This window comes from Uloborus diversus, chromosome 10 (assembly GCF_026930045.1).
Source record: "Uloborus diversus isolate 005 chromosome 10, Udiv.v.3.1, whole genome shotgun sequence".
NCBI classification, from domain to species: Eukaryota; Metazoa; Arthropoda; class Arachnida; order Araneae; family Uloboridae; genus Uloborus; species Uloborus diversus.
This window is the reverse complement of record NC_072740.1, coordinates 34,759,276-34,784,574: the sequence shown is the minus strand read 5'-3', so window position 1 is coordinate 34,784,574 and position 25,299 is coordinate 34,759,276. Positions and strand designations below refer to the sequence as shown.

Below are 25,299 nucleotides of genomic sequence, written 5' to 3'. Positions count from 1 at the left end.
AATGCGTAAAACACAAAAATCAGCTATTTATGATTGCTTTCAATGTGTAAATGTTGAAATCGATAAAGAAAATACTACTTATATCATCGACGGTGGATATCTTTTACATCGCGTTGTATGGGATCGAGATGAAACATTCGATGCAATTTTTGAGAAATACGTTAATTACGTAAATAGACATTTTGGTAATAACGTTACTGTAGTATTCGACGGATATTTTGATCACACTAAGAATATCAAAGTTGTAGAGCAACGCCGTCGGATAACTAAAATATCTCCATCTTCTGATGTCATTTTTAACAAATTTATGACTGCCCAAACAAACCAGCAGCAATTTCTTGCTAACACACATAACAAGTCTCGATTCATCTCAATGCTTTCAGAAAAACTAATAGCTGCTCATATTTTAGTGAAGCAAGCCAGTAATGACGCTGATGTTCCAATAATTGAAACAGCTTTGGAGAATGTCAATACAAATACAACTATTATTGTTGGTGAAGATGTCGACTTACTAATAATACTGACTGCAAGAACTCCTACTAATAGAATTATTTACTTTTTGAAACCTGGTACAACTGGAAAAGAAGCAAAACTATATTCATCACAAAGTTTAACTTCATATCCTAAGTGTCAAGATCATATCTTATTTTTACATGCAATAACTGGATGCGACACTACTTCAGCGTTTTACAAGCGAGGTAAAACAAAAATATTTAAATTCTTTGAAAAACATCAGAATTTATTTCATTGTGCTGAAGTATTCAAAAATATCGACTGTTCTCCTGATATTATTCTTGCAAATGGAATTCGCTTTCTTGCTATGTATGGAGCTCCAAAAAAAGTTGATTCCCTTGACAAGTACAGGTATTTAAGTTTCGTGAGAAATACACGCCATAATAAACCTGTTCAATTACCCTGTCTTCCTCCAACAACTGCTGCTGCTAATCAACATTTATTTCGTGTGTACTATCAAGTCCAAGTATGGCTAGGCAATGAGTTAGACCCTGAAAACTGGGGATGGGTAATGAAAGATAACGTTTTGGAGCCAATTCAGACTCTACTGGCACCCGCTCCAGAAAAACTTCTACATACTATTTTTTGCAATTGCAAGAAGGGATGTAATCAAAATTGTGGCTGCAGAAAAGTCGGATTATTTTGTACACAAATATGCAGTAATTGCTTCGGCCAGTCGTGCTCCAATGTCGCAAAAAATGCAATCGATGCTGATGAAGATGATATTGGTGAAGAAGATATAAGTGATCCCTCTTTTTCATTCAAGCAATCTTCAGAAGTTCCAGACCAAGAAGAGGAAGAAGAAGTAAATGATCATATGACGTTTCAAGAGTTTCAAGAATAATTAAAACGCATTTTTTAAAAAATAAATCGAAAACTGTATGATAATCAAGAGTTTAAAGAATAATTAAAACGCATTTCAAAAAACAAATAGAAATCTGCATGATAGTCAAGAGTTTAAAGAATAATTAAAACAAAAATTAATCGAAATATGTATGATGATATTTGTGTCATTAATTCCGCAAAATACCCACAAAAGTGCTTTTTTTTATTTTTATTCATTTGATCATGTGAAGCATATAAGATACCTTTAAGTTAGAGCAAGAATCATCTTTAAATGACTCCAAGGATTGCAATATCTTACTGTCAAATTATTGGTGATGCTTGCCCGGAGAGGAAAAATTAGACGAGCAACTTAATAGACGTGTTTCTTTTCATGAAATAAGTAAGTACATTTCTCATTCTTTCTCTTTTATGTATAAAGTGTTTAAATTTTTGCATTTAATTTTGTTTTAAACGAAAAATATATTCTAAAAAAAGAGAAAATAATGTATATTTGAAAAAAAAAATGCTTTGCTCTTACTTTACAGAGTCATCTTATATACGTTAAATAAGGGAAAATGTACTTGTTTCACCATTTTCACATAATTTCAACCAGAAGGAGTTGAACTTCATATAAATACTTCTTTTGAACATATTGCATAATTTACAAATTAATATGTGCTTTTTATAATAACAGTTACGTTTTTGAAATATTTGCAAAATGAAAAAAAAGGATTTTTTGACCTTTGACCGTGCATAAAATGTTTATATTAAGTGGGATCGATGGGGATTTTTTATATTTCATTTATAATTGTGTATTTTGTGTCTCTGCCAATTTTCAGCTCTATGTGAATTTTTCCGATTTTTTTAAATTTTTTTGTTTATTTTGACCTTCGACCTTCCATAAAATTTTTAGTTCAAGTGGAATCGATGGGAATTTTTTTACATCTCCTTCACAATGATGCATTTAAAGTCTGTACCAATTTTCAGCACTGTGCGAATGTTTTCAATTTTTTTAAAAAAAATTTCAATTTTGACCTTTGACCTTGAATAAAATTTTTAGCTCCACCGGGATCGATGGGGACTTTTGACATTCCACTTATAATGATGTTCTTAAGGTCTGTACCAATTTTCAGCTTTATGGGAATTTTTCCGAACTCGAATGTCTATTTTGACCGGGCTATCCCTAAAAGCGCCAATGTTCCAAAACTGGAACATGCTATTTTGAAGGGGTACACCTTTTGGAAATATCATTGTACATTTCTACAAGCATTTTAAAATCATACATTGAAGTATTTTTCACAACTATAATAAATATCATCACAATTTCTGAAAAAGCCAATTTTTGGTAAATTTTATAAGAAAAAGTTGCAAAACGCTAAAAAAAACCTCATTTTTGAAAAATCGCAATAAATAATTGAAAATATATAAACATTCAAGCAGGAAATCAAAAAATACTTTGAAATAAGACTAAACTGTGTTAAAAAAAACTTGTTTATTTTAATGTTATTTCTTGTAAAAATTTTCAGTTAAATATGATGTTCCATTTTTGGAACATTGGCGGGTAAACAGTTAAATAGATATATTTTTGATGAAATTAAAAATCATTGTTAAATGAATTGTTCCTTAAAGGTTTTACTGTAAAAGGCGTGTGACAGAAAAATTACACTTTTTGAAGAATTGCATATATATGCAGGAAAATATGGTAAATATTAAAAAGATATTTAAACATTAACATAGATACTACTAGTGATGAGCAAAATTAGTGTTTTAATGTCTTAAACGTAAAAAAAATTTCAAAATTGACGCCAAAAATTAGTTGAAACTAGTGGTTCGAATGAAAAAAAAAATGAAAATTCAAGAATGATTTTGGAAATCTAAAGTATCTGACAAGCTTAAAAGCAGACTTAAAAGTTGATGTGAGGATTTATTTTTTTACAATGTGGTAGCACTTCTCCCAAGTTAGCTATTTTTAAGCAGTCGCTATTAATATAGGATTTATTTCTTTTTAACAATAAGTAGAATAAATAACCCATACTTATGTGCATAATAATATTAAAGGATACTTGATCAAGTCTCTTTGGTTCCAAACGATGAAGTATCCCCAAGTATACTTTTGAAACATTTCAAAATTTCAGCAAAAGAAGCCAAATATTAGTATTTGTCACATTTACAACATTGTTTCTAATCTTTTACCATACAATAAAAGCAATATATGCATTGCTTAGCTTTTTCACGAACGCTAGTGACCTCGTGGATCCACAATCCAAAAAAAATAATCTCACCTCTAACACCTTACAATGACACGTAACCTCACACACATGTGCGAAATGGATCACCTGACATTTGAGATGTAAACCTACCATGGCTGCTCTGCAATGTTGCCATTATTAAAATTTTGAATTATTGCAGTTTTGAGATTTAAGGGAGTGAACAAGTCTATCCTGATGGATCAAGTACCCCACTCTCCCCTATTCAATGTTTTTTAAAAATTGTCTTTCATCTTCAGTTTCTTTCTGATATATCTAAAAAATAGTGAATTTAAGATTATTATGCTGCACTCATGTTTTCTCATCTTCGTACTAAAAATTTACTATTTAGAGTATTGGCCATAGACCTTCATCGCCTGCTTGGTGATTGGTTTCGTGTATTTGAACTGTTAAAAGGAGATATGCTTGAAGTTGAAGAAATGGAGGAAGCATGGAATGGTATTGCAGACTATTATTTTGACAGGCAATTATGGTAAAATATTTGTATTGATGTATTAATAGTAAATTTACAAATTATTTTACTTCAAATTTATTTTAAAAATTCACATTTTTAGGGCAGAAGCTGTAAACTATTATGAAAAAGCTCACAATGAAGAACGCATAGCTGAATGTTGTTATATACTCGAAGATTATGCTGCATTAGAAAAGCTATTAAATGAGTTGCCTGAGAATCATAAACTGTTACCTGTAAGTGAATGTTTTCAATGCTTTCAATTTTAAATTAATGTTAAATAACACACATTCTCATATGTGCTCTTTTACTACCTGTTTAGTTTTCCAGTATTTTCAAAAATGTATTTGTTTTACCCTGCTTACTGAGTGTACCAAGTCTTAATCATCAACATTGTTTATCAAGTTGGAATTGTCAGACTTCGAGAATATTATCGTTGTATTATTTCCCAAGTGCAGTACATAGTGTATAAGTACTATTGTACTAATATTATTTTTGAGTTTCAATGTTTAAAACATGAAATGATAATCAGCAAAAATAATTTCTGTTTATCTTTTTCTGTAAAAATTAAGCAGCTTAGTAAGATATTTGGTGTTTGTATCTGTTAAAATTACAGTATAATTCTGATTTAATGATGCCCTTGGTTTAACAACTTTTCCCGGTCCCTTGACAATCGTTAAATCAAGGTTATACTGTAAATAATAAAATTCATGCATATCTCCTAATGATGTGCACATTTTTAACTGGGTACTGAATATTCATCTAAAATTGCATTTGTATTGTCATCACAATACCACATTTCTTTTGGTGCTCTATTGCCTACATTCAAAGCATGCCAACTTATAAATACTACAAAATGTCCTGTAAAGAGTAAATGTATGTCGGTGATTTTCTCCAAATAGGCCTAATAAGAGTTAAGGGCTTGCACAACTGTTAATTTTTTTTTTTTAAAACAGTGATAAACTAATGAGGTACAGACTTGGGACATTAGTTTGGAATATTTGGAGATGTAGCAAATGTAGCAAAAATAATTCAGATCACACTTTAAGTTTTATGAGATTTTGTTAAAGAAAAATTTACTGTTGACAGTTTTTAATGAGAGAATATACTGCTTTTTCAAATGAAACTTTAAAAAATTGTAAACTTGTGATTACAGGATCTAAACTAAACTAAGACTCAATGAGTCTTTCTTGAATTTTTACTCATTTTTTTAAGCAGAGTTGAAATTTAATACAAAAAAAGAAAAGAATAAACACTTTTCCCTTTAACTTTTAAGTGTTAGTCCTAAACTTGTTGTAATGCACTTTATGTTGGAAAATGTTTGTACTTAGTGTCTCTTTTTAATGCCCCCCCCCCCTTTTAGGAACTTGGTTCAATGTTTGCATCAATTGGTATGTGTGAACAAGCTGTTATGGCTTTTATTAAGGTAAGTAAATCATTTTTTCAAAATTTTGTTTTTAACTATTGTGGTTGTAATGTAGTCTGGTAAAAAGTGCATCTAGTTAACTTTTTCATACACAAGATGATGCACAAAGTAGCTTTGAAACCTGAAATCCAACCGATCATTAAAGTGGGTTATGAGAAGGCAACTGCCCCCCCCCCCTGCTCCAAGCTTTAAAAAAAATCACAATTTCCGTATGTATGTGGCTTTACTGTTGTATACTAAATTAACTGAGAAAATTTGTTTTGAAATTATTCAGTTTCATATTTAGCCCTTTTGCAGTAAAAAGAAAACTATTCTTTTTTGTTTAATAAATTCATAATTCTTCTAAAAATTAGATCATTCTTTAACTTTTTGCATTGCAGGTAGAAATATGTTTGATTATTGAACACAACTTTTAGTACTGTTGCTTAACTTTTCACCACTTCTGGGACAAGATGTGACCCAAATGTGCTTTAAAAACATAAGGCTGGGATCCATTTATCCCAGACATTTTTTCCTCTTTTTTGCTTAATGTCTAGTTTTCCGAAACAGTGAAAATAGTTACTGGTGATCAACTCTGTTTTGGCTCATTCTTCAAGGAAAACAACCAAAAGTACTCATCTAGTTACCTCAAACACATGCATTCATACTTTTCTGATGCCCTCTGTTTTAGCTTCTTCAGGGACGTCCATTATTTAACATTAGCATCATACATACAAAGAACAACATATTTTACACGCATTTCCTAAAAAAAGTGGCTGTTTTTGTATCTTCTGTCCTGATTGGAAAAGGTTAAATTTTAAATTATAACTAATGGATTCGAATTTTTTCAGTATTAATTATAAACTTTCAAGATTAAAACCTATATGTGAACTCTGAAAGTACTTTACATATGTATTGTATTTTCTTATTATTTTTTTATTGAAGAAGCCAAAATTAATATTGCTTTTCATTGATATTAAAATCATTCATCTTGTTAATTTTATGCTACTGCTGTCAGATAATTGAGCTCTTTTGTTTATTTTTTGTTCAAAAATTAGATCAAGCTTTGAGTTGTTCAATGTGCAACAAGATTTAAAAAAATATTTTATTGATAGTGTTGATAATTTTGAGGACCTTTAAGATTTTGCTGCAGATTTAACAATTTCAACATTCCCATAGAATGTGTTGAAAAGTGAGACTTAAATCATGGAATGTGCTTTTTCTGTGTAACATGATTCAATCACTAAAGGGAAGTTGACAAGTTTGTTCTATGGTATTATTAATAGTTTATAAGGGAAATATTTTTTTTCTCTTTCCTTTTGTGTGCCTAAGGCTTAATTTGTTTTATCTTGAAACATGTTTAATGTTCTAAAATTTTGTGCACAAACAGCAAGTTTGAATACAAGAGAGGGGCAATGTGGTTTCTCCCTTGTGGGAACCTTCACCAGCAATTTTTCAGAACTGAAGTTCTAAAACTCAAGTGTAGACTATTTTTTGATGAGGTTCAGGAAAAAAATGTGGTTCGAATCTCTCTCCCAGAAACTTTTCGGAATTGAAGTTTCGAAAAGACGATTAGACAATCTTCAAGGATGTTAGGAGGAGGCTGTTGGAGGCCTTCTCTCAGGCACTTTGCAAAATTTGAGTCTTAATGACACAGTTGTAGACATCTCTGCTAGTGTTAGGGAAAGAATGGATTCAGTGACTTTTCTCTGGAAAGTTTTCAAGACATAAGTTTTGAAAAGTCTAATTTTAAACGATCTTTGGTGATGTTAGTGGGAGGGAGTTTTGGAACATTCCTGTGGAATGACTGCAGAATTGAAATTCTAAAACGCAATTTTAGAATACCTCTTTCAATAGGAAAAAAATGGCTTGGGGTCCTATTTGGCTAAAATGCTGTAGCACCCCCTCCCCTTAAGCATGTGCAATCAGATATGTAGTGAAAGGTAAGTTAAAAACTCAACCACCTTTTCCTTGAAACATTTCTGGATTCGTCCTTGACACACAGACGCATAAATCATGACGCTGTAGTATACATACGTCCTAATCATGTGCTATGGGTTATCATTGAAAGGAGTCATTAAAAATTTTGAAACTATTTTACTATAATGCCTGTAATGAAATATATCATTGTTATTTTGTAATGAATTCTTTAACTGCTGTTGTATATGCATGTTTAATATTTTTAATACCTGAGGTTATATACGGTATATTTGATGGTGTGAAGTATTAGTTTTAAAGTTTGAATTAATGAATTGATTTAATTTCTTTTGAAATGTATGCAGTACTGAAAGTGTCAAGTTTTATCTTTCATGTTTAGATCTTGCTAAATTGATATTATGCAGTTTTCCTGATAAATATTGTATATTTTGTTGCATTTACTGTTAAAGTTTCAATAGTTTTTATACTTTTAGTGCAATGAAGTTAATGGTGCTATTGAATGTTGTACTACTCTTAATCAGTGGAAAATGGCTATTAGTTTAGCTCAAAAGTATGACATTAAAGATGTTGATGCACTTTTATCACAATATGCTGTATATTTAAAGCAAGAGAAATCAATATTTACAGTAGTAGAGTTATACAAAAAAGCTTGTAAATTCTTACCAGCTGCTCTTATGTTGTACAAAGTAAGTTGACTTTTTATTTATTTGAAACCGAAAATGTTTTCTGTGAACTTTTTTCCAGCTGCTAAATCTATTGCCATTTTGTTGTAGTTTGTTAAGGATTTACCCCAAAAGTATGCTGAACCATTACTTCTGAGAAAAATTTATGTTTTAATTGCTATCCTTGTGGAAGAATATAAAAGCAACAGAAAACTAGCCAATTTTGACAGAAGTGATGTAAGTAAAACCTCAAAAACATATTTTTTTAAATCAATTTGTCATCTGTAAGTTATTGTTTCTGTATGATTAAAATCCTGAATAAAAGAAAATTCTGAAAAATATTTCTCCATTAGCAAAGCACATTAAAAATTAAGTACATGAATTTTTAGAAGCAAACTGAGGGAAACTAAGGATCCTTTATTTATGGAAGTATGTCAAAAAGTAGTGATCTTTTTTATTATTTGTTTTGTATTTATTTGATCTACTTCTGCTATCAAAAATGAATCATATAATTTTTGAGTTACATTTTAACATGATATGTAAATATTCTTACCATTAGAAGAATCGCTTGCATCTGTAATACATGCTGTATGTAAAAGAATAGCTTAGTTCCAGTGGTATATTGTAACAGTTAAATTTAGGTTTTTTTACAGCAAATCATATCTAACTTTGAAGTCTTATAATTTTCCCCACATTTTAGTTAGAAAAATCTGTAGTAACTGGTATGATCTCAGACTTAAAACTTTTGACAATGTTGTGTTTGGCAGCTGAAATTCATAACTCTTTTCGACCAGACTTAGGATAGTAGTCATTGGCTACAAAGGCAAGATTCTCTAACATGGTCAACACCCTCAACAGACTTTAATAGTTGTCTCTTTTGTCTCTTAACAGATACATCCAATCATAACATTATTGCCTATACCAGTGGTGCCCAACCTATGGCCCACTGGCGAAATATGGCGCACATAGCCAATTCATGTGATCCGATGTTATGTTCAATGTTACAAAATGAAAAATATATTCTGTTACCTTCCAAAGCACATTCCGTCTATATCGTCTTCATTGGGTACTACGAATGATTGTTGCAAATTTGAAGCCAAATAGTTAGAAATTTCTTTCTAAAATACAGATGGAAACTTCGTATCAATAATATAGTCATGTAGTAATGATAATAATTTTTGGTTTTTAATTTTCTTTCCTTCTCGCCTTTTCTTATTTTATCTGTTCAAAATATTTAGATGTATTTTAATTTTATATGTGTTCTAGCCCACAAGATTTAACTTGAAACCAGGTGCAGCCTTCGGGTAAAAAAAGGTTGGGCACCACTGGCCTATACCATCAGCAGATATTTTTGCCACATGATGATAACACTTTAGCTGTAAATGATATGCACAATGCACATTGAACTGAACTTACAAATTCACTCTTAGGAAAAATTGCATAACATCAATCACTTTACGCTCAATAGTTGCCATGTTGCTAATGTGTCCTTACAATAAAGAAAGCAACAAAGCAGCTCTTGTGCATGCACTTATCTTAAATTATTGGCAAACTATTATCTTAAAGTTACTCTTGTGATCTTTAACCAATCCGACAGCACTTGCAGTTGATACTATTAAAATTTATACATTATTTTATTTACACCTTGTACACTGCGCAATGTAATTTTCAATTAATATATTATTAAAGTTACGGAGAAAAGTTTTTCTCTCAAGCTATGAAATATTTTTTATGTCACAGGAATGTTCCATATGGCAATATATTAATTATGTCTTTGTTATTAAAAATTTAATTCTTGATTGAATTGCATAAATCAGCATAGGAATAGCCTATTAGTTCATTAACCTGTGATTATAAACATATCTAATATTTTTTCTACTCCTGAGTGTTGCATGAGTTGCAATGAGCTGTGCCAGTTATTACTGTAAATTTTGAAAAGATTTATTTGTGCTTTGAAGTGTTTTATTTTTTTGAAATCATTTCTTAGTGTATTTGATATTGTGTGGAGCTGTTGAGCTACCAACTTATTTTTATTTCACATTTTGAATTAATTTTATTTTAAAGATGACAGATCTGGGTATTTCTCTTGAAGAGGAAGTTTCATTACAAAATATAGCTCCAAGGCTAATAGATGATCCCTGGCGAGGAGCTAAAGCATATCATTTTTATATGCTTGCTCAAAAGCATTTGTACCAAGGTATGGTAATTTTTCAATGTGTATATATTTAAAAATTGAATGCTGCTTTAAAATTTATTTGTGATCAGTAATTTTTTAATCACTTGAAACTTTTCTTTACATATAATTAATAGGGAAAATTAAAAATTTTCATGAAAACTTTCTTGTATTTGTCAGTGTAAAATGTCACATAATTAAATGATTATCTTAATAATCAAATACCTTTTATAAAGAAAATTTCAATAGTTTCACTAAACTAAATGAATTGATTGGAATTTTTGGAATAAGCATGAGAGTTTTAAAGATCAGTTCCATTTGTTTGTTTGATAGGAATTTTTCCCCTTTTTGACCAGTGAAATCCTATCTTTTGTAATGAAAGTTTTTTTCTGCTATTAAATTTTATCTTAATTCATTAGAGGTTGACTTTTTCCCTAATAACCAGATAAAGTTGGACCTAGAATTGTATTTTATTCTAGGTAGAAGTATGATTTTTTTATTGCAATTTGCAAGAAACATGAAATGGCATACTAGCACAAGAATACAAGAAAATCACTAAAATATATATTCCTCTTTGATAGGTTACATTGATGCTGCAATGAAGACAGCTTTGCATCTTAGAGACTATGAAGACATTTTAAACATTGAAGACATCTATTCTCTTTTAGGTATTGTTTTCATTTCTTTTCACCATGTTTTTTTTTTTTTCTGTTTATCATGTTTCTCATTCTTTAGGTTCTACTTTTTCTTTTTCATTTTATTTTTTATATTTGGGATATCCAAGCTTCAAATATAATCTTTTTATTAAATATGGCAATAGGGGAATGTGAGGCAAAGTAAAATGGTAAAATATTTACCCCCCTCTCTCGTAATATTTTAACTGTGCAGTTGTAGGCTATTCCAGTTAGAATAAAGTTATCTCTGAAGATCAAAACATGATACTCGTACTATGATATTTGATGAAAGTCAAAAAAAAAAAAAAAAAAAAGTTATAAAATAATGAAGTTATTATAATTAATATTTTTAATGTTGAGACCTATTAATATTTAGTGCAGTATTTACTTAATTAATATTAAACTTATTTTAATTTTATACATTTTTTTTTTCCAATTTGCCAAGTGCTTTGTTTAGTTACTTCTAAACTGATACTGAAAAAATATAGCTGTTAAGTACATGGGGTTAAACTGATGCATGCATTAATTTTCTTAAATTAACATCTTTTCTCTGATTTTTCTTATAACATTTATTGATTTTATCTAATTTTTAAATAATATCCTTGTGCATAATTTCATACTATCATTTTTGTTTTCCTGTTTAGCACTTACAAGTTGTGCAAATAGATCTTTTGCTACTTGTTCATCTGCATTTATGCGTCTTGAAGCATTGGAGAACTTATCCAGTGATGAACGGAACAAATACGGGCAGTTAGCCGCTGAAATTTTCATAAAGTGATTATGTATTTCATTTGTTATTTAGTTGTTTATAGAACCCTGTTTTTTAATCTTTCAGTACAAAATTATTTTCTTGAATCTATAAGGTTTGCCTAAATGAAAAGTGGACACCTACGATAACGTCAGAATGAATAATTCAATTACAGCGCCCATGCACAAGTATATAAAGGGTGGTATGCGGTATGCATTTCAGATGTTATTCAGCGGTCAATCCTGTTTGCAGTAGAGGAAATTGTACAAAAGGATAGTCGTGCTATCCATAGACGCATTCAGATTGGAAAAACGCTCGGTAGTATGGTTTCTGGTTGCAGAAGGGGAGCGTAAAGCGGACATCTATCGGCAAATGGTAGCAGTTTATGGCGACCGCTGTTTTGTTGGCATAATTAGAGTTAAGTTTAAATATCCAATATTCTGTTTAAGAAATTTAAACTAAGCTAACATTAAACGGCCGTGAAATGTCAAGTTGGAGACAAGCAAAAAGCATATTTCAGAAAAATTCATTTATTTAAATATGACTAGAAAATATAGTAAACATCCCTGTAAAAAGACCCCCAAAATATCACAACAAATGAGTCCAATATAATAAAGGATAAAATGTTACCAGTCTGTAGATGAAGTCACAGGTCAGTTCTAAGTTGACAATCCCAAAAATGCACAAAGTTGACCGGATTAAACTTCGGGAACACAGCACTTATCTTGACAGGAAAACCACATGGGAAGATTCGGTGAACTTATCCAGAAGAACTCATAGAACTCATTTCCCCGGCAATATCAATTTGCCGGACACAAAATAAGCACTTCTTCACCTGGACTCATTTCATTACCAGGACTTGAAATTCCAAAACTTGAAACTCCAAAACTACGTGATTAATGCATCACCAATTACATGCCACAGACTCCCGCTAGCATAGCTTGGAAACCCCCCCCCCCCACACGTGAGCTGAACTAGGCCTCACGACAAAAGCAAAACAACCGGGGATCGGAGAGAGAGAGAGAGTGTTGCCACTCACCTCAATATATATATATTTCATCAGCCAATGAGATTGCATGCCTCGATGACATCATGATATTAACTTGAACTACAACTCATTTGTTTATTCCACTGCCACAAATTTTCGTACTCCCTCTGTGGTACATGCGGTCTTAATCAAGTGGAATTAAGGTCAAATCATCATGTGACAACTCAACTTTCTCCGAATCGACACATCGAAACACGCAATCTGCAATGGATTAAGAAAACAGTCGCCATTAATTATGGCATGGAGAAAACGTCGATTGAAGTGTCAGCACCAACTAGTTGAATTACACTTTTACCAGACTGGGCTAAAAGTAGGTAACAATATTCAACTTTAAAATATTTTCTTTAAATTATCGGCTGTGGACCGAGAATAAATAAAATAAAATAATATTTTATGCCAACATGTTTAGGTCGTATGGCTGTAAACAAGTAGTGTAAAAGTTTTCAAGGAGGGCGGTAAACAACATCAGATCTGCCGAGATCGTGCCAAGCAAACGTCACGATCACCAGTGATTCCATTGCCTTCTTAATGAAATGATCCTAGCTAATCAAAGGATTATGACCTGTGAAATCAGTGACAAACTCAACCTGAGTAAAGGAACGGTTCACACTATCACTCATAAACATTTGAGATACAATAAAGTGTGTGCAGAATGGGTACCAAAAAACCTGACCCTTGGTCCAAGGGTCAGAACAAGTCCGGGCTTGTCACTCTGTGACTTCCACATCTTTGTGCCACTTAAGAGAGCATTGCAGGGTAAACAGTTCCATTTGGACGATAAAGGGAAGGAAGCGGTGCAGGACTTCCTCAGGAATCAGCCCCAATCTTTCTACAGCAAAGGCATTGACCTGCTGCCGCAACGCTGGGACCTGTGTTTCAACGCCCATAGTAATTTCTTTTGATTTACATTAAAAGTATTATTTTTATTCAACGTGCCCTCTTTTCATTAGGGCAAACTTTATAGAATTTGAGGTAAATATTTCAACTTGATGCTTTTTTAAGCTGTCTCTGAGTGAAATTATAATTTGAAATTGGATAGTCTAGTGGATAGGGTATCTGACTTCAAATCAGAGAGTGCTAGGTTTGGAGCCCGACACTGCAAAATATTCACCAAGTACCTGCAGACTACATACTCCTAAAATTCTCCTTATAATGGACAGAGTTCCTGGAGACTCTCCATGACCTTCAGAACTATGCCTTAACTGTAGAGTTGTGCTACCCTCTGTCAAGGCCAAAGGTCAGACTCTTCACTGGAGCCTCTCCCTTCTGTCTTTAATCCATACTGGCTATGCAGATGAGGCTAGGACTCCAAAGTGACATAAATAACAGCAAAAGTTAAAAATTTTAAAAGGTTTTTATTTTATCCTTATGCAATTATTTTATTCCTTCGGTAAATCATTTTTGCATCACTGCAATACATTAGAAAATAAACTTAAGCTACACGCAAATTACATCTAACTTACACTTGGATATTTTAAGAAAAACTGCTACAAACAAAGGGATAACATTCTTTAGACTTTCATCTGAGTTTAAAAATGGTTTGTTAATTTTTTCTTAAAAACATTTTACAAAACATTAGTGCCAGTTTTTTGACAAAAATCTTCAGTGATCATTTTGCTTTCACTGAGTGATGATGGGTGATCGAGATTTTTCGTAATAGGCCTAATCCATGGCATTTCAGGCTAGCAAAGAAAAAATTCTTACCTTAACACGCTCTGACGTTTTTGAATTTTACAATATGTTAAAATTCAGTAATATCAAGTTACAGTCTTATTTTTGTTTTTTCCCCAAAATTTCCTGGCCCTAGATACAGCCCACCAAAGAAGGCAACCGGGGCCCAATTTCACATTTGCAATTTTCAACAAAATTTTTAAACTTCTTTATCTCTGGAACGATGTATAACATTTTGATACTTTTTTAAAAATTTTAATTACTTAAAAGGTATTGTGTTTTTTTTAACAAAATTCATTATTTGAAAATAAATGTTCAATTTTCTTTCTGACAGCCTTCTCAAAAGAAAATGTTTAAACCGATTGTTAAAACTTGATATGTTTGGTATTTCTAAAAGACATACATACTAAACATAAGTTCAGGTTTGCTTTTACAAATTTGAGCCAGAAGTCTTGTAATCCTAGCTCAGACCAACCAAAATGAAATTACGAGGGCTATCCAGAAAGTAGATTACGTTTTGGAATAAAAAATAAACAAAGTATAGGAAATTTTTTTTATTATATACAGATGAAAGCCACTCTCAAATACTACTTTTCCACATAGTCACCATACAAATTAAGGCATTTATCGTAGCGATGTACGAGCTTGGAAATTCCTTCGTCGAAAAATTCGGCCGCCTGCGCCTTCAACCACTCCGTTACCTCTTCTTGCAGCTGTGCGTCGTCATCAAAACGCTGCATAGCCAGCCACTTCTTCATTGCTGGGAATAGGTGGAAGTCGCTCGGTGCCAGGTCGGGACTGTACGGTGGATGAGGAAACAACTCCCACTTAAAAGATTCAAGAACTTTACGAGTGACATTTGCCGTGTGGGGCCGGGCGTTGTCGTGAAACAACAAGACCTTAGAGCTCAACATTCCTCTGCGCTTGTTTTGAATTGCTCTTCTGAGTTTTTGGAGAGTTTGGCAATACCTTTGAGAGTTTATTGTAGTGCCTCTTTCCAGGAAGTCCACCAAAATCACACCTTTTCTGTCCCAAAAAACAGTCGCCATGATCTTCCTTGCCGACATTGTTTGCATGCATTTCTTGGGTTTTTGGGGAGAACTTGTGTGCCCCCACTGCATTGATTGCAATTTCGTTTCACAGTTCACGTGTTTCACCCATGTTTCGTCACCAGTAACGATGCGATCGAGTAAAAAGTCACCATCCTTATGGTAAGCGTCCAAAAAGTTCAACGCTGCAGCCATTCGCTGATTTTTGTGGTCCTCTGTCAAGATTTTTGGAATCCATCTTGCACAAAACTTGTGGTAACCAAGCTTTTCGCTGATGATTTCGTGCACCAAACTTCGCGAAATTTGTGGAAAACTTAAAGAAAGTTCCGTTATTGTGAAATTTCGATTTTCCCGGACTTTAGCATCGACTTTTTCGAGAAGTTCGGCGTTCACTATGCTGGGTCTCCCACTTCGATCTTCGTCGTGAACATTGGTTCGGCCATTTTTAAATCTTATGACCCACTGACGCACTCCACCTTCAGTGATAATGTTGTCCCCATACACTTCACAAAGCTGCCGATAGATTTCTATCGGTTTACAGTTTTTTGCAGTCAGAAACCTTATTACTGCGCGCACCTCGCAGCTCGCGGGATTTTCAATTAACGCAGACATTTCAAACCGTCACAGTATCTGAACGAACACAGCACGAACCTCTCACTAGCACGGCTAGATGCAGACTGAGCTGCGCAACGCTTTGACCCCAAGATGGCCGCGCTAGCCCCGCCCCTAGCGGACACAGACGAAAACGTAATCTACTTTCTGGATAGCCCTCGTATTTTGTTTTAAAGACCACGTACACATCAGCTTGGCATGATTTAATGCATTGCTTGGTCCTGATGTGACATTATACAAATTCAATATACCAGGCACCTACGGTGGCCTAAGCAGCTGTAATGTATCCAATTATCTTCCTATTATTACTTATAATTTATAATATTTGATTGTAGTATGTCTGTGTTTTCTGAGGTAATGAGTGTTAATTCTAGTTACTGCTATGTTGAATAGAGCATTTTTAACGCAGAAAAAACAATTATGTAATACATAATACTGATTAATTACAAAAATACATTAGAAATGCATCGAAAATAAGCAGCATTATAAAATACTACTAATAAACTACCAAGTTTAGAGTTTTTAGAAGCAAATACTGCATTTATTTTAACAGTTCATTTGTAAATTAATTCCATTCTTCGTTCATTAGCAGCAAAATATTCAATTACAGAATCGAAAAATGTGTATCTCTCTTTCAGAGCATTTAACAGTTCACATTCAATCAAGTTCAGTCCTAAATTAAAAAGCCACTTTTGTCCTGTCAAAATCCAAAAAAAAAAAAAAAAAAGCCAAGAACCCAGATGATTTAAAAAAAAAAAAAAAGCTAATCTGGCAACCCTGCAGTTTCCCTTTGCTTGGAACTGCTTACATGGTTTTGAATCTGAAGGAGCGCCCGCAGCTGCCTTTTATCATTGGATAGGAGCCAAGGCAACATTGTGTTGTCATGGCCACACCCTCCTTTTGTCCTCATGCATGAGCTGGAGTGTGGTTTTTCTTTTTCCATTGCCTGGGGATACGTGCTGTAGAAAAATCACTGTTTGAAACTAATAAATGTTTTTTCAAACTTATTTTCAGTGAAAGTCAAGATAAGAAAAACTTTGTAATTCATACTTCCTGTCAGTTATGAGCATACAAATGAGAAAGGAAAAGCATTTATTTCTCATTATCCACAAGCTGTTCCAGATTATTTTATAATTCTTTCAATTATTGATGAGATCTCTTTTAAAACTTTCAAGAAATTCTTTTGAATTCCAAACGAAACATACATGAACATTTTCATCTATTTTTAGTGCTTTTTTATAGTTTTTTTCTTTTATAAGACGAGTAATTTGCATAGTAAATATAATTTAAAGCATTTTTTTTTTTGAAAACATTAATGTGAATCTATTACATAAAATATAGTAGATCACTGATTAGCTGAACAGCAATCAACTGCCATGTCCAATCATCCAAACTCCGTTGCAGTTCGTTTTTTTGCATTGATTAAAATGTTTTTGCATGCAAAATAAAAATATCCTGGATATTAATGTATCACATCAAACAATACAAAGAGGCTAAAGAGAGGAAATTAGGGTCAAGACAGCAGAATTCCTGTTTATGTCTAGTAGTTAATTAACAAGTAGTTAAAATGGTATCACAGATGATCCTGGATATTTTTTCAAATGAGGCAGTGAGAAGCAAAGGGATGTAAGTGCCAAAATTTAAAAATGAAGATAATCAGTATAAATGGTAGGTGAATCTCTCCTCTGTTTTGGGGCAAGAGATAGTACTTGTAGCCTTGATAGATGCTGCTGTACAGCCTTGTTTAGAAAGAAAAACTCAATGAAAGTCTTCCAAGGACTGCATGTTTAAACACGTTTCATTCAAAACTTGAAATTGTCCTCTTACATCCCTTTGCTTCTCACTGCCTTAAATGTGATTGAAATTCTTTAATCGGTTGAAGATATGAAAGAAACTGAGAAAAATGAAAAATAATGTTCTGAAAGTAAAGCAGGTCCATTACGTACAACTAAGCATTTGAATGTTTAGAAACATCTTTGAAATTGCTCAAACAACAGACCTATTCAACAAATGACCTTGCTCAACTAACAAATCCTATTGAACTGATGTTTTTAAGAAGTTGTGAGATACCTACTTTGTATCTACATTTATGCATGAAAATATTAAAAGATAGGATGAGCCTATTTTAGGCTGTAGGGATCCATGGGGCGTGGCTCATCTCCTTTGTACACATAAGGATAGCTTGTTGATGATGAAGCATAATATTTTGCTATTTAGAATTTCTGAACACACCTTAAGCAAGTAAAACTTTTTCAATTTTGTTGACATTTTTGGTTTTCTGCAAAACTTCTTTTTAGATCAAATTATAAAAAGTCAACTTATTAACTTTCTTTAAAGAATTGCCTTAAATATAGTACTGATGTGGTATATTCTTCCCTTTCATATTATAGGCACCCTCCAAAAGATAGTCGAAGTAATGTTGTTCATTGCAGAGGCTGTGCAGATGCTATTCCTGATTGGTAATCATGTCTTTAATTTTTTATAATTGGTTTGATTAAATTTTAGTATATTTCCTGTTCAAGTTGCAAGCGCATAAATGTCTTAATTGTTTGTTGTTATAAATCCCCATTACGCATACCAATTAACTCTTAAAGCCATTATCCTATGATTGTACATCCAAAAAAATGTTTCAATATTTTGATTTTATTTCTCGTAATAAACCTGGATATTTCTTAACACACCTAGAAAACTTCAGCAATTTGTGTAAAATAGTTTTCAAATTTTTATGCTTAGAAACCCTTTGTCCTGAGATCAGTCAGAACATTTAATACTGTCTAATCGGAAGTCAACTTATCAGAACCAGGCTATACATGCTCCTATTCTTTTGTGTCTGTTTATTGGTCACATACATTCTACTTTAGCAAAATTGATCAGAGATGTCTTGAATAAGCAAAGTTCTTAAATATAGTAAGCTTTATGCTAAAGTATAATTGAAAAAGCCATTGTAAAATAAAGCATACATTATCAAGAGAATGCATGATTTTGCTATTTCAAGGCTGCAATGGAGCCTTTTCATCAGTGCTAAAAGCTCAACACACATCAAGAACGTCATGAGAAAACTGAATGTCAACCACATGGACACCAGTATATATATCAAATGGGTCAACCAATAGGAATTCATGACAAGGGACAAAAACCAACCTGTTCGCGCGCTACAGCTCAGCTACGGAGCATGCAGCACACTGGGCAGGGGGTGGGACAACCAGTCAGAAGCCAGGAAACAAAGAGAACGGGAGAAACGAACAACCCAAAAAAGCATTTATAAAAATTGCTTTTAAATAGCAAGAAAGAAATTGAGAACTGAAAAAATCATTGACGGGTGAATAATTTTTCCAAACATAGTAAATTTTCCAAAAATTGAGTTCATTAACCAAAAAACATTTACAAATAATTCTAACAGATGAAACAGTAGCCAGAAGTCCAACAATGCTGAGTTATGGAAGAACAAACACATTTTCTATGTTTGATGTAATTTTCTTGCTCTTTCCGACAGTGCTTGACAGCATGGAGAAAAAGGTGGGAAAAGGTGGAAACTAAATGCAGTCAACTCTCAATAACTCGAATATTCTTTTAGCTCAAAGTTTTCATTCAGTCTCAAAATAGTTTTCTGTTTTCAAGACAAAGTTGTCTTTATATCCCAACTGTACTCCTTTCAAGTCAAAGTTTTTAAGAAAGTTATGCTTCAAAATGCAGCAAAATAAGAAAAAACAGATGTCTTTTTCCGTTTAACACATGACTTTGCTTATCAGCTTGTATGAAAGGGATAATTATTTTACATAATGCTCCATGGAGGTGTGGGGGACCTCAGGGTGAAAACAAAACAAAATAGTTTTCCTTAACGTGTAGTGTTTCAAGATTGTGAAAAGTAGCTTATTGGGCTACTTTTCACAATATCTGATGACCTAATATTTTATTGCAGGTTTACCTTTGAGAGACTAGGACAAAATCATATTTAAAAGCTGTAGGAACTAAAGTCAAGAGCGAAGAAATTGAACCTATGACAGAAACAGTAGTTGAAACTGCTTTTAGAACTGTAGTTTCATAAGCAGCAGTGATAACAAAGCTAAAGTGATCGATAAATGGGATCATTTTAAAGTGGACTGAGCAGAAATGAAAGATTACTTGAATATTGTGTAAAATGTAACCACAGTAATTTCTGGAAGGAACGCTGTGTGTGTTTTTGGAAGTGCCGCGTTTACAATTGACTTCTTTTTTTGCCCTGATTTTAGTCCAACTGTCTTAACTAAACAGTAAAAAAATAGATACTGCCATAGTCTGATACAATTATATATTACCTGCCCATTAATTAAAAACTTAAATTACATTTAACGACTGACTGTTCAAAAGTGCAGAAACGGCCTATTTGGGAGTTTTACCTGCAGTTGTTTGCAAGTACGTTGAGTCTCTTTCTTCAAAAGAGAATGCAATGTAAAACTTTAAAAGGAATGTAAAGAAGCAAAAAGTGGAAAACCTGTATTTTATTGATGCTAGTTCAGAGTAAAAGCAACAGATAACAGAAATTGTATTCGCAAAAACAAACCATTCAAAGAAGCCCCCCAAAATGACCTTTTGTCATGCAAAAATATGATCATTCCTCATTTTTGAATGTAAACGTGATTATAAAATTTCATTTTCTTCTTTAATAAAGACTTAATTGGCAAAAAGAAATAAAAAAAGAAAAAACAAGGTAAAACGTTTTTGATTTTTCTCCAAAAATGGTTATAATTAAGTTGTAATAATTAAACTGTAATAATTATCATGATGCTACTAATTTTTCACTAACGAGATTTTACTGTATTAGGAGGGCGCCAGACTCAAAAAGGCTAAAGAGGAAGCTGAAGGGTCATTTCTAACAATCGTTATTAATTTTAACATAATTCTTGTAATAGTTTTTTTTCTGAATTTTGGTTTATTTTAGTGATTTATTTTTATAGGTATACTCAGTGTCCTAATTGCTTTATGACTTTTCCTATATGTGTTGCATCTGGTCGACCTATTGTGAATCCCAGTCTGCAGTGGACTTGTTTGCAATGCCATCATTCTGCTTTCAAACAAGAGATGCTAATGAGATCATGTTGTGCCTTGTGTCACTGCGTTCTTTCAATTCCTGTTTAATGTTAATTTTAAATACAGTAGAGAACCAATTATTCGGGATGTTCGGGACCATTGCAATGCCAGGTATTTAAATTTCCCAGTTTTCTGGATTGCTAAAAATTGCCTTTTGCCAATTGTTTGTAAGACCCAAATTACTATAATAAATGGTAATGCATCTTAAAATGTGAAGAAAACTGTTCCAAAATTCTCATTAGTAAGAAACTATTTAAAAATATTAATTGAAAGAACCATTTAAAATCCAAAATTTTTTACATATTTACAACACTAAAAAAAGGGGGGGGGGATTATTACAGCACTTGATAATGTTTTAAAATAAAAGAAAATTAAGGATAAGAAACGTGTTTATAAACATAAATGTTTGCTTTTTTTATACCGGTGCATAAAAAAAAATTCCTTTTATGATCTTGGTTTACTTTTTTTTTTGTAGGGCTTTTATAATTACAATAAATATTAATATTTGTTTTGAATTAACATAGATAGAAATTTGCTTTTCAAGTTGTTACAGCCTTATTACAGTTCTTGGTTTAATGATTTCTATGCTCCGCTGTATCAATTATCAGAATTCGAGAATCTGGTATTCAGTATTTTTGTGTGATCAGTTTTGCTCTTTAAAAGGTTTTAATTATCACCATTCAACAAAAAATAGCATTAGAATGCTTCAGTACTTATTTCTTTAGTTTTAAATTGGAATAAAATAGGGCAAAAGTCGGAATTTTGATTGTCTTCATTTGGGAGCATATTTTGGAAATTTTGCCCAGTGTGTCAAATGACTCCTCAACTTTGAAGTTTGTTTTTGCACTGAATTTCCTGAGTTATATGCGAGTAATGCTATATTTGTAAAGAAATCGTTTATATTCTTTAAAATATTTCAAAAAAATGCTCACTTTTTAAAAAAATTGCCAAAAATGTAGATTTTTGAAAATGACCTGAAAATCAAGCAAAAAACTACCAGTTTTCTGGTTTCAAGGTATTCTGATCCCGGATAAAAGGTTCTGTACCATACCATAGTACTACATAAATATTTTGATGATTGGTGTAAAAATTGGAAAAACACTACCTACAGTAGAGTAAAAATGCTTTTGAAACATTAAAAAATTTAGTGTTCTTAGAATAAAATTTAAAACAGAAATCTATATTTATCTTAAGTTAATCTATCTTAAGTAAGGGTGTGAAGTATAACTGATATTCATTATTTTATGCATATCTATTATGTACAATTCATTTCATTTCTTAAATTTCTAAGGTATAACTAAGAGTTACGCAAAGTTTAAAAAATTGTAATTGTTCTTGGAATTCTATGCAATTGTATGTTACATAAACTGATGCAAATTGTTTAATTGCAAATAAAATTAGCAAATTATTATTTTTTTGTTTTTGAAAAATTTGCTTGTAAATACCTTAGAAATAATTATTTTACATTTTTATTTCAAGGTTATTCTTCTGATTATGATAAACTTTCCCATTTTTTCCATTAAAATATTTTCTTTGAGCACTTGCAATAAAAAAAGACTAAATATGATGTAATTTCAACATGCCATCATAGATACCTTTGTTTGAAAACCCAAAAATCTCTTTTTCAATTTAATTTATTTTCTATCACTAGATAAATATTTCATTTTGAGATAAGCAAAATTTGAGAATATAGAGGGTGGTCTACAAGTACTTCCTCTGGAAGCCCTAGCTGTTGAACTAACCAAGCCAAATTTTCATACATGGTTGTTTGAAGTTATGGGCCCTAGATCGCTATGATTTTAATAAACCTCAGCACTCACTATTATGGTTACAGGGAGAGACTTTCAAAATTTTTAAAAGTCAACATTCATTAATGCCTTTCCAAACTTGATCAGTGTGTGAAAAAGCCGCAAATAGCATTGGAACGATTGGCATGTGAAAAAATAGCTGGTGTAAAGCATTTGTGTAGAAGTGCATTATGAAGGACTAATGACAAGACTAGAGAGAAGGAGCTATGAATAATTTTCCAAAATTCTTAGAGCCATACACTAACAGAGAAGCACCAATCACAGAGCACCACATGCAAAGCATTACTTGTTGAAGAAACTTTAACCAGCAGTGTGGATAAAGTTTCTTCAATCAGGTGTTTGAATGGGCCAGTAAGCAATTTTCGTCATGCAACAACACTCCAACACCATACATGATTTTTCAATATGCTGATCAATTTACAGTGAGAAAAAATGAATGCTGCCTTTAAAACTTCTCAATGTAGCCTTAATTGTGAACTCTGCATTGTTTGAAACTGTCGCAATTTTGAACTCGTACCTTCAAGTAACCATGATTAAAATTTTGGTTTAAGGGCTTCATATGTAAGGTATGTTTCTTTGGATCATCCTGTACATTATAATTGGTAATATAAATCAAAATGCTACAGATAATCAGTATGTTTAACTAATATTCATTAGATGTAATGTATAACTTACTAGGATAAGTTTGAAATTGTTCTGTCAGTGGTTTTTTATTAATTTGTCTATAATTTTTATTTCTATAGTCATCTTTCTCTGAAATATATGTTCAGAAATTTTTTACCAAGCATTGCATACATGTTCAATCTGATATATGTTTCTTTTATATTTTTGTCTGTTTGTTATACTTTTGCTTTGTATAAGGGAACTCTTTTTTTTAACTATGGTTATGAATGTAGTAGATAATTTTATATTTCAAAATGAGTTTCCCTTATTGTGATATGATTGTACTTAAGGAATATGAGTCCTGACATCGTCATCAAAAGCAAATTCTGTGATGCAAATTTCCACAGTTTAACAACATTAGAAGTTTACTCCTGCTCTCTAATCTAATGAAAAAACTAACCAAATTTACTATTATTAACATTGAATTTGAAAAGTTTCTTACCAAGCTGTAAGGTATAAATAAAAATGTCCAAGGTGCTATGGCATTGGGATAGAAATGTAAATGTGATGACCCGCAACAGGCTCTGGGCTCATCTGTTGTCACCAAAAATCTCCATTTTTCATAGCCATAGCTTTGTTACTGTGATATAGACCTGAAAATTCAGTTTATTATTTTTTTTACCCATGACTAGTATACACTTTGAGTTTAGTTGTAACATTTCTTTTCATCATTAATAGTGACTTATCCAGGACTTTTTTAAAATGAAAGCATAGGCATATGAGAACTAATTGCAATCTTATGCTTATGAATATTTACAGAAAAGGAGTAAAGGAAATTTAAGAATTGAATTATATCACTTCAACTGTTTTTTGTAAAAAAAATTTGAAGTGTATAATATGATTTACTTATGTGTCAAATATTTAATGCTATATGAGAACATGGGGTCCTTTTTGTATCAGTCGGTGCAACAAAACCAAAATGACTACTTCGAAAAAAAGAAAAAAACAACAATATAATAGTTATCTGTAGCTGGTAGGGTTTTTCAAAAGTGATCCGTTCAGTACCTTATTTAGTCTCTAAAGTGAGACCTTTAGTTGACGGGTTGCGAGTGATTATTTTCAGATCCAGTGCCATATTCTTTATTGAAAGATATTACTTTCACTGTTTAAATGATATATGCTGCAATTACACTGGGTCTTTTGCTCAGTCACACACAGCAAGGGTGTGAAGGGATTTCCTTTTCGACATTATCACCTACTCTAGTCTGTGCAAACCCCTGATTTGTCTCAAATCGAGCATATCTGCGATCACTTGAAATGTTAAGTTCGGCAGCCTATGAATTTGATCGAATTAGTGGTGCGTTTAGAGTAAGTTTGGTACGAGATGACTTAGGATATTGTATGAGACTGCTATGCCTCAATGTTTGACTGTATCACCTTGTACATTCAGGACAATGGACAGAGGTGACTCATCAGGGTACTAAAACCTCCATTTAATTTTTAATTTTTTTCTGTAATAATCGATTATTTTGCTTTAATTTTGCAATCACTTTCTTATATCAATGTTGTCCTTATGTGTGTAAAATTTCATTTCATTCTGACAACTCCTTCTTAGTCCTTTGAATCTTTTGTTACAGTGTGTATTTTACCTGTTCTGAAAATCAAAAGATTTTATAACAACCTTTGTCTCTGGGTAGTTGTAATTACTTTCCAATGATTGTAAGTTGTTGTATAGTCAGTTTTCTATAAAAATGTCACCGATTGCTAAAAGTGACAAGTGCAACT

At 32.2% G+C, this 25,299-nt stretch overlaps 1 protein-coding gene across 1 annotated transcript in view; it reads left to right on the top strand.

The window, feature by feature from the left end:
• LOC129231715 (WD repeat-containing protein 35-like) overlaps nt 1–21,192 on the top strand; it is a 111,513-nt gene extending 90,321 nt beyond the window's left edge. Inside the window, exons 23-32 of the mRNA XM_054866078.1 lie at nt 3,937–4,077; nt 4,160–4,292; nt 5,420–5,482; nt 7,873–8,085; nt 8,173–8,298; nt 10,126–10,258; nt 10,816–10,902; nt 11,553–11,682; nt 18,427–18,495; nt 20,971–21,192. Of these exons, the coding sequence (XP_054722053.1) occupies nt 3,937–4,077; nt 4,160–4,292; nt 5,420–5,482; nt 7,873–8,085; nt 8,173–8,298; nt 10,126–10,258; nt 10,816–10,902; nt 11,553–11,682; nt 18,427–18,495; nt 20,971–21,151 (1,276 nt within the window). The 3' untranslated portion in view covers nt 21,152–21,192. The remainder of the gene's footprint in view (nt 1–3,936; nt 4,078–4,159; nt 4,293–5,419; nt 5,483–7,872; nt 8,086–8,172; nt 8,299–10,125; nt 10,259–10,815; nt 10,903–11,552; nt 11,683–18,426; nt 18,496–20,970) is intronic.
• The last annotated feature ends 4,107 nt before the right edge of the window (nt 21,193–25,299 follow it).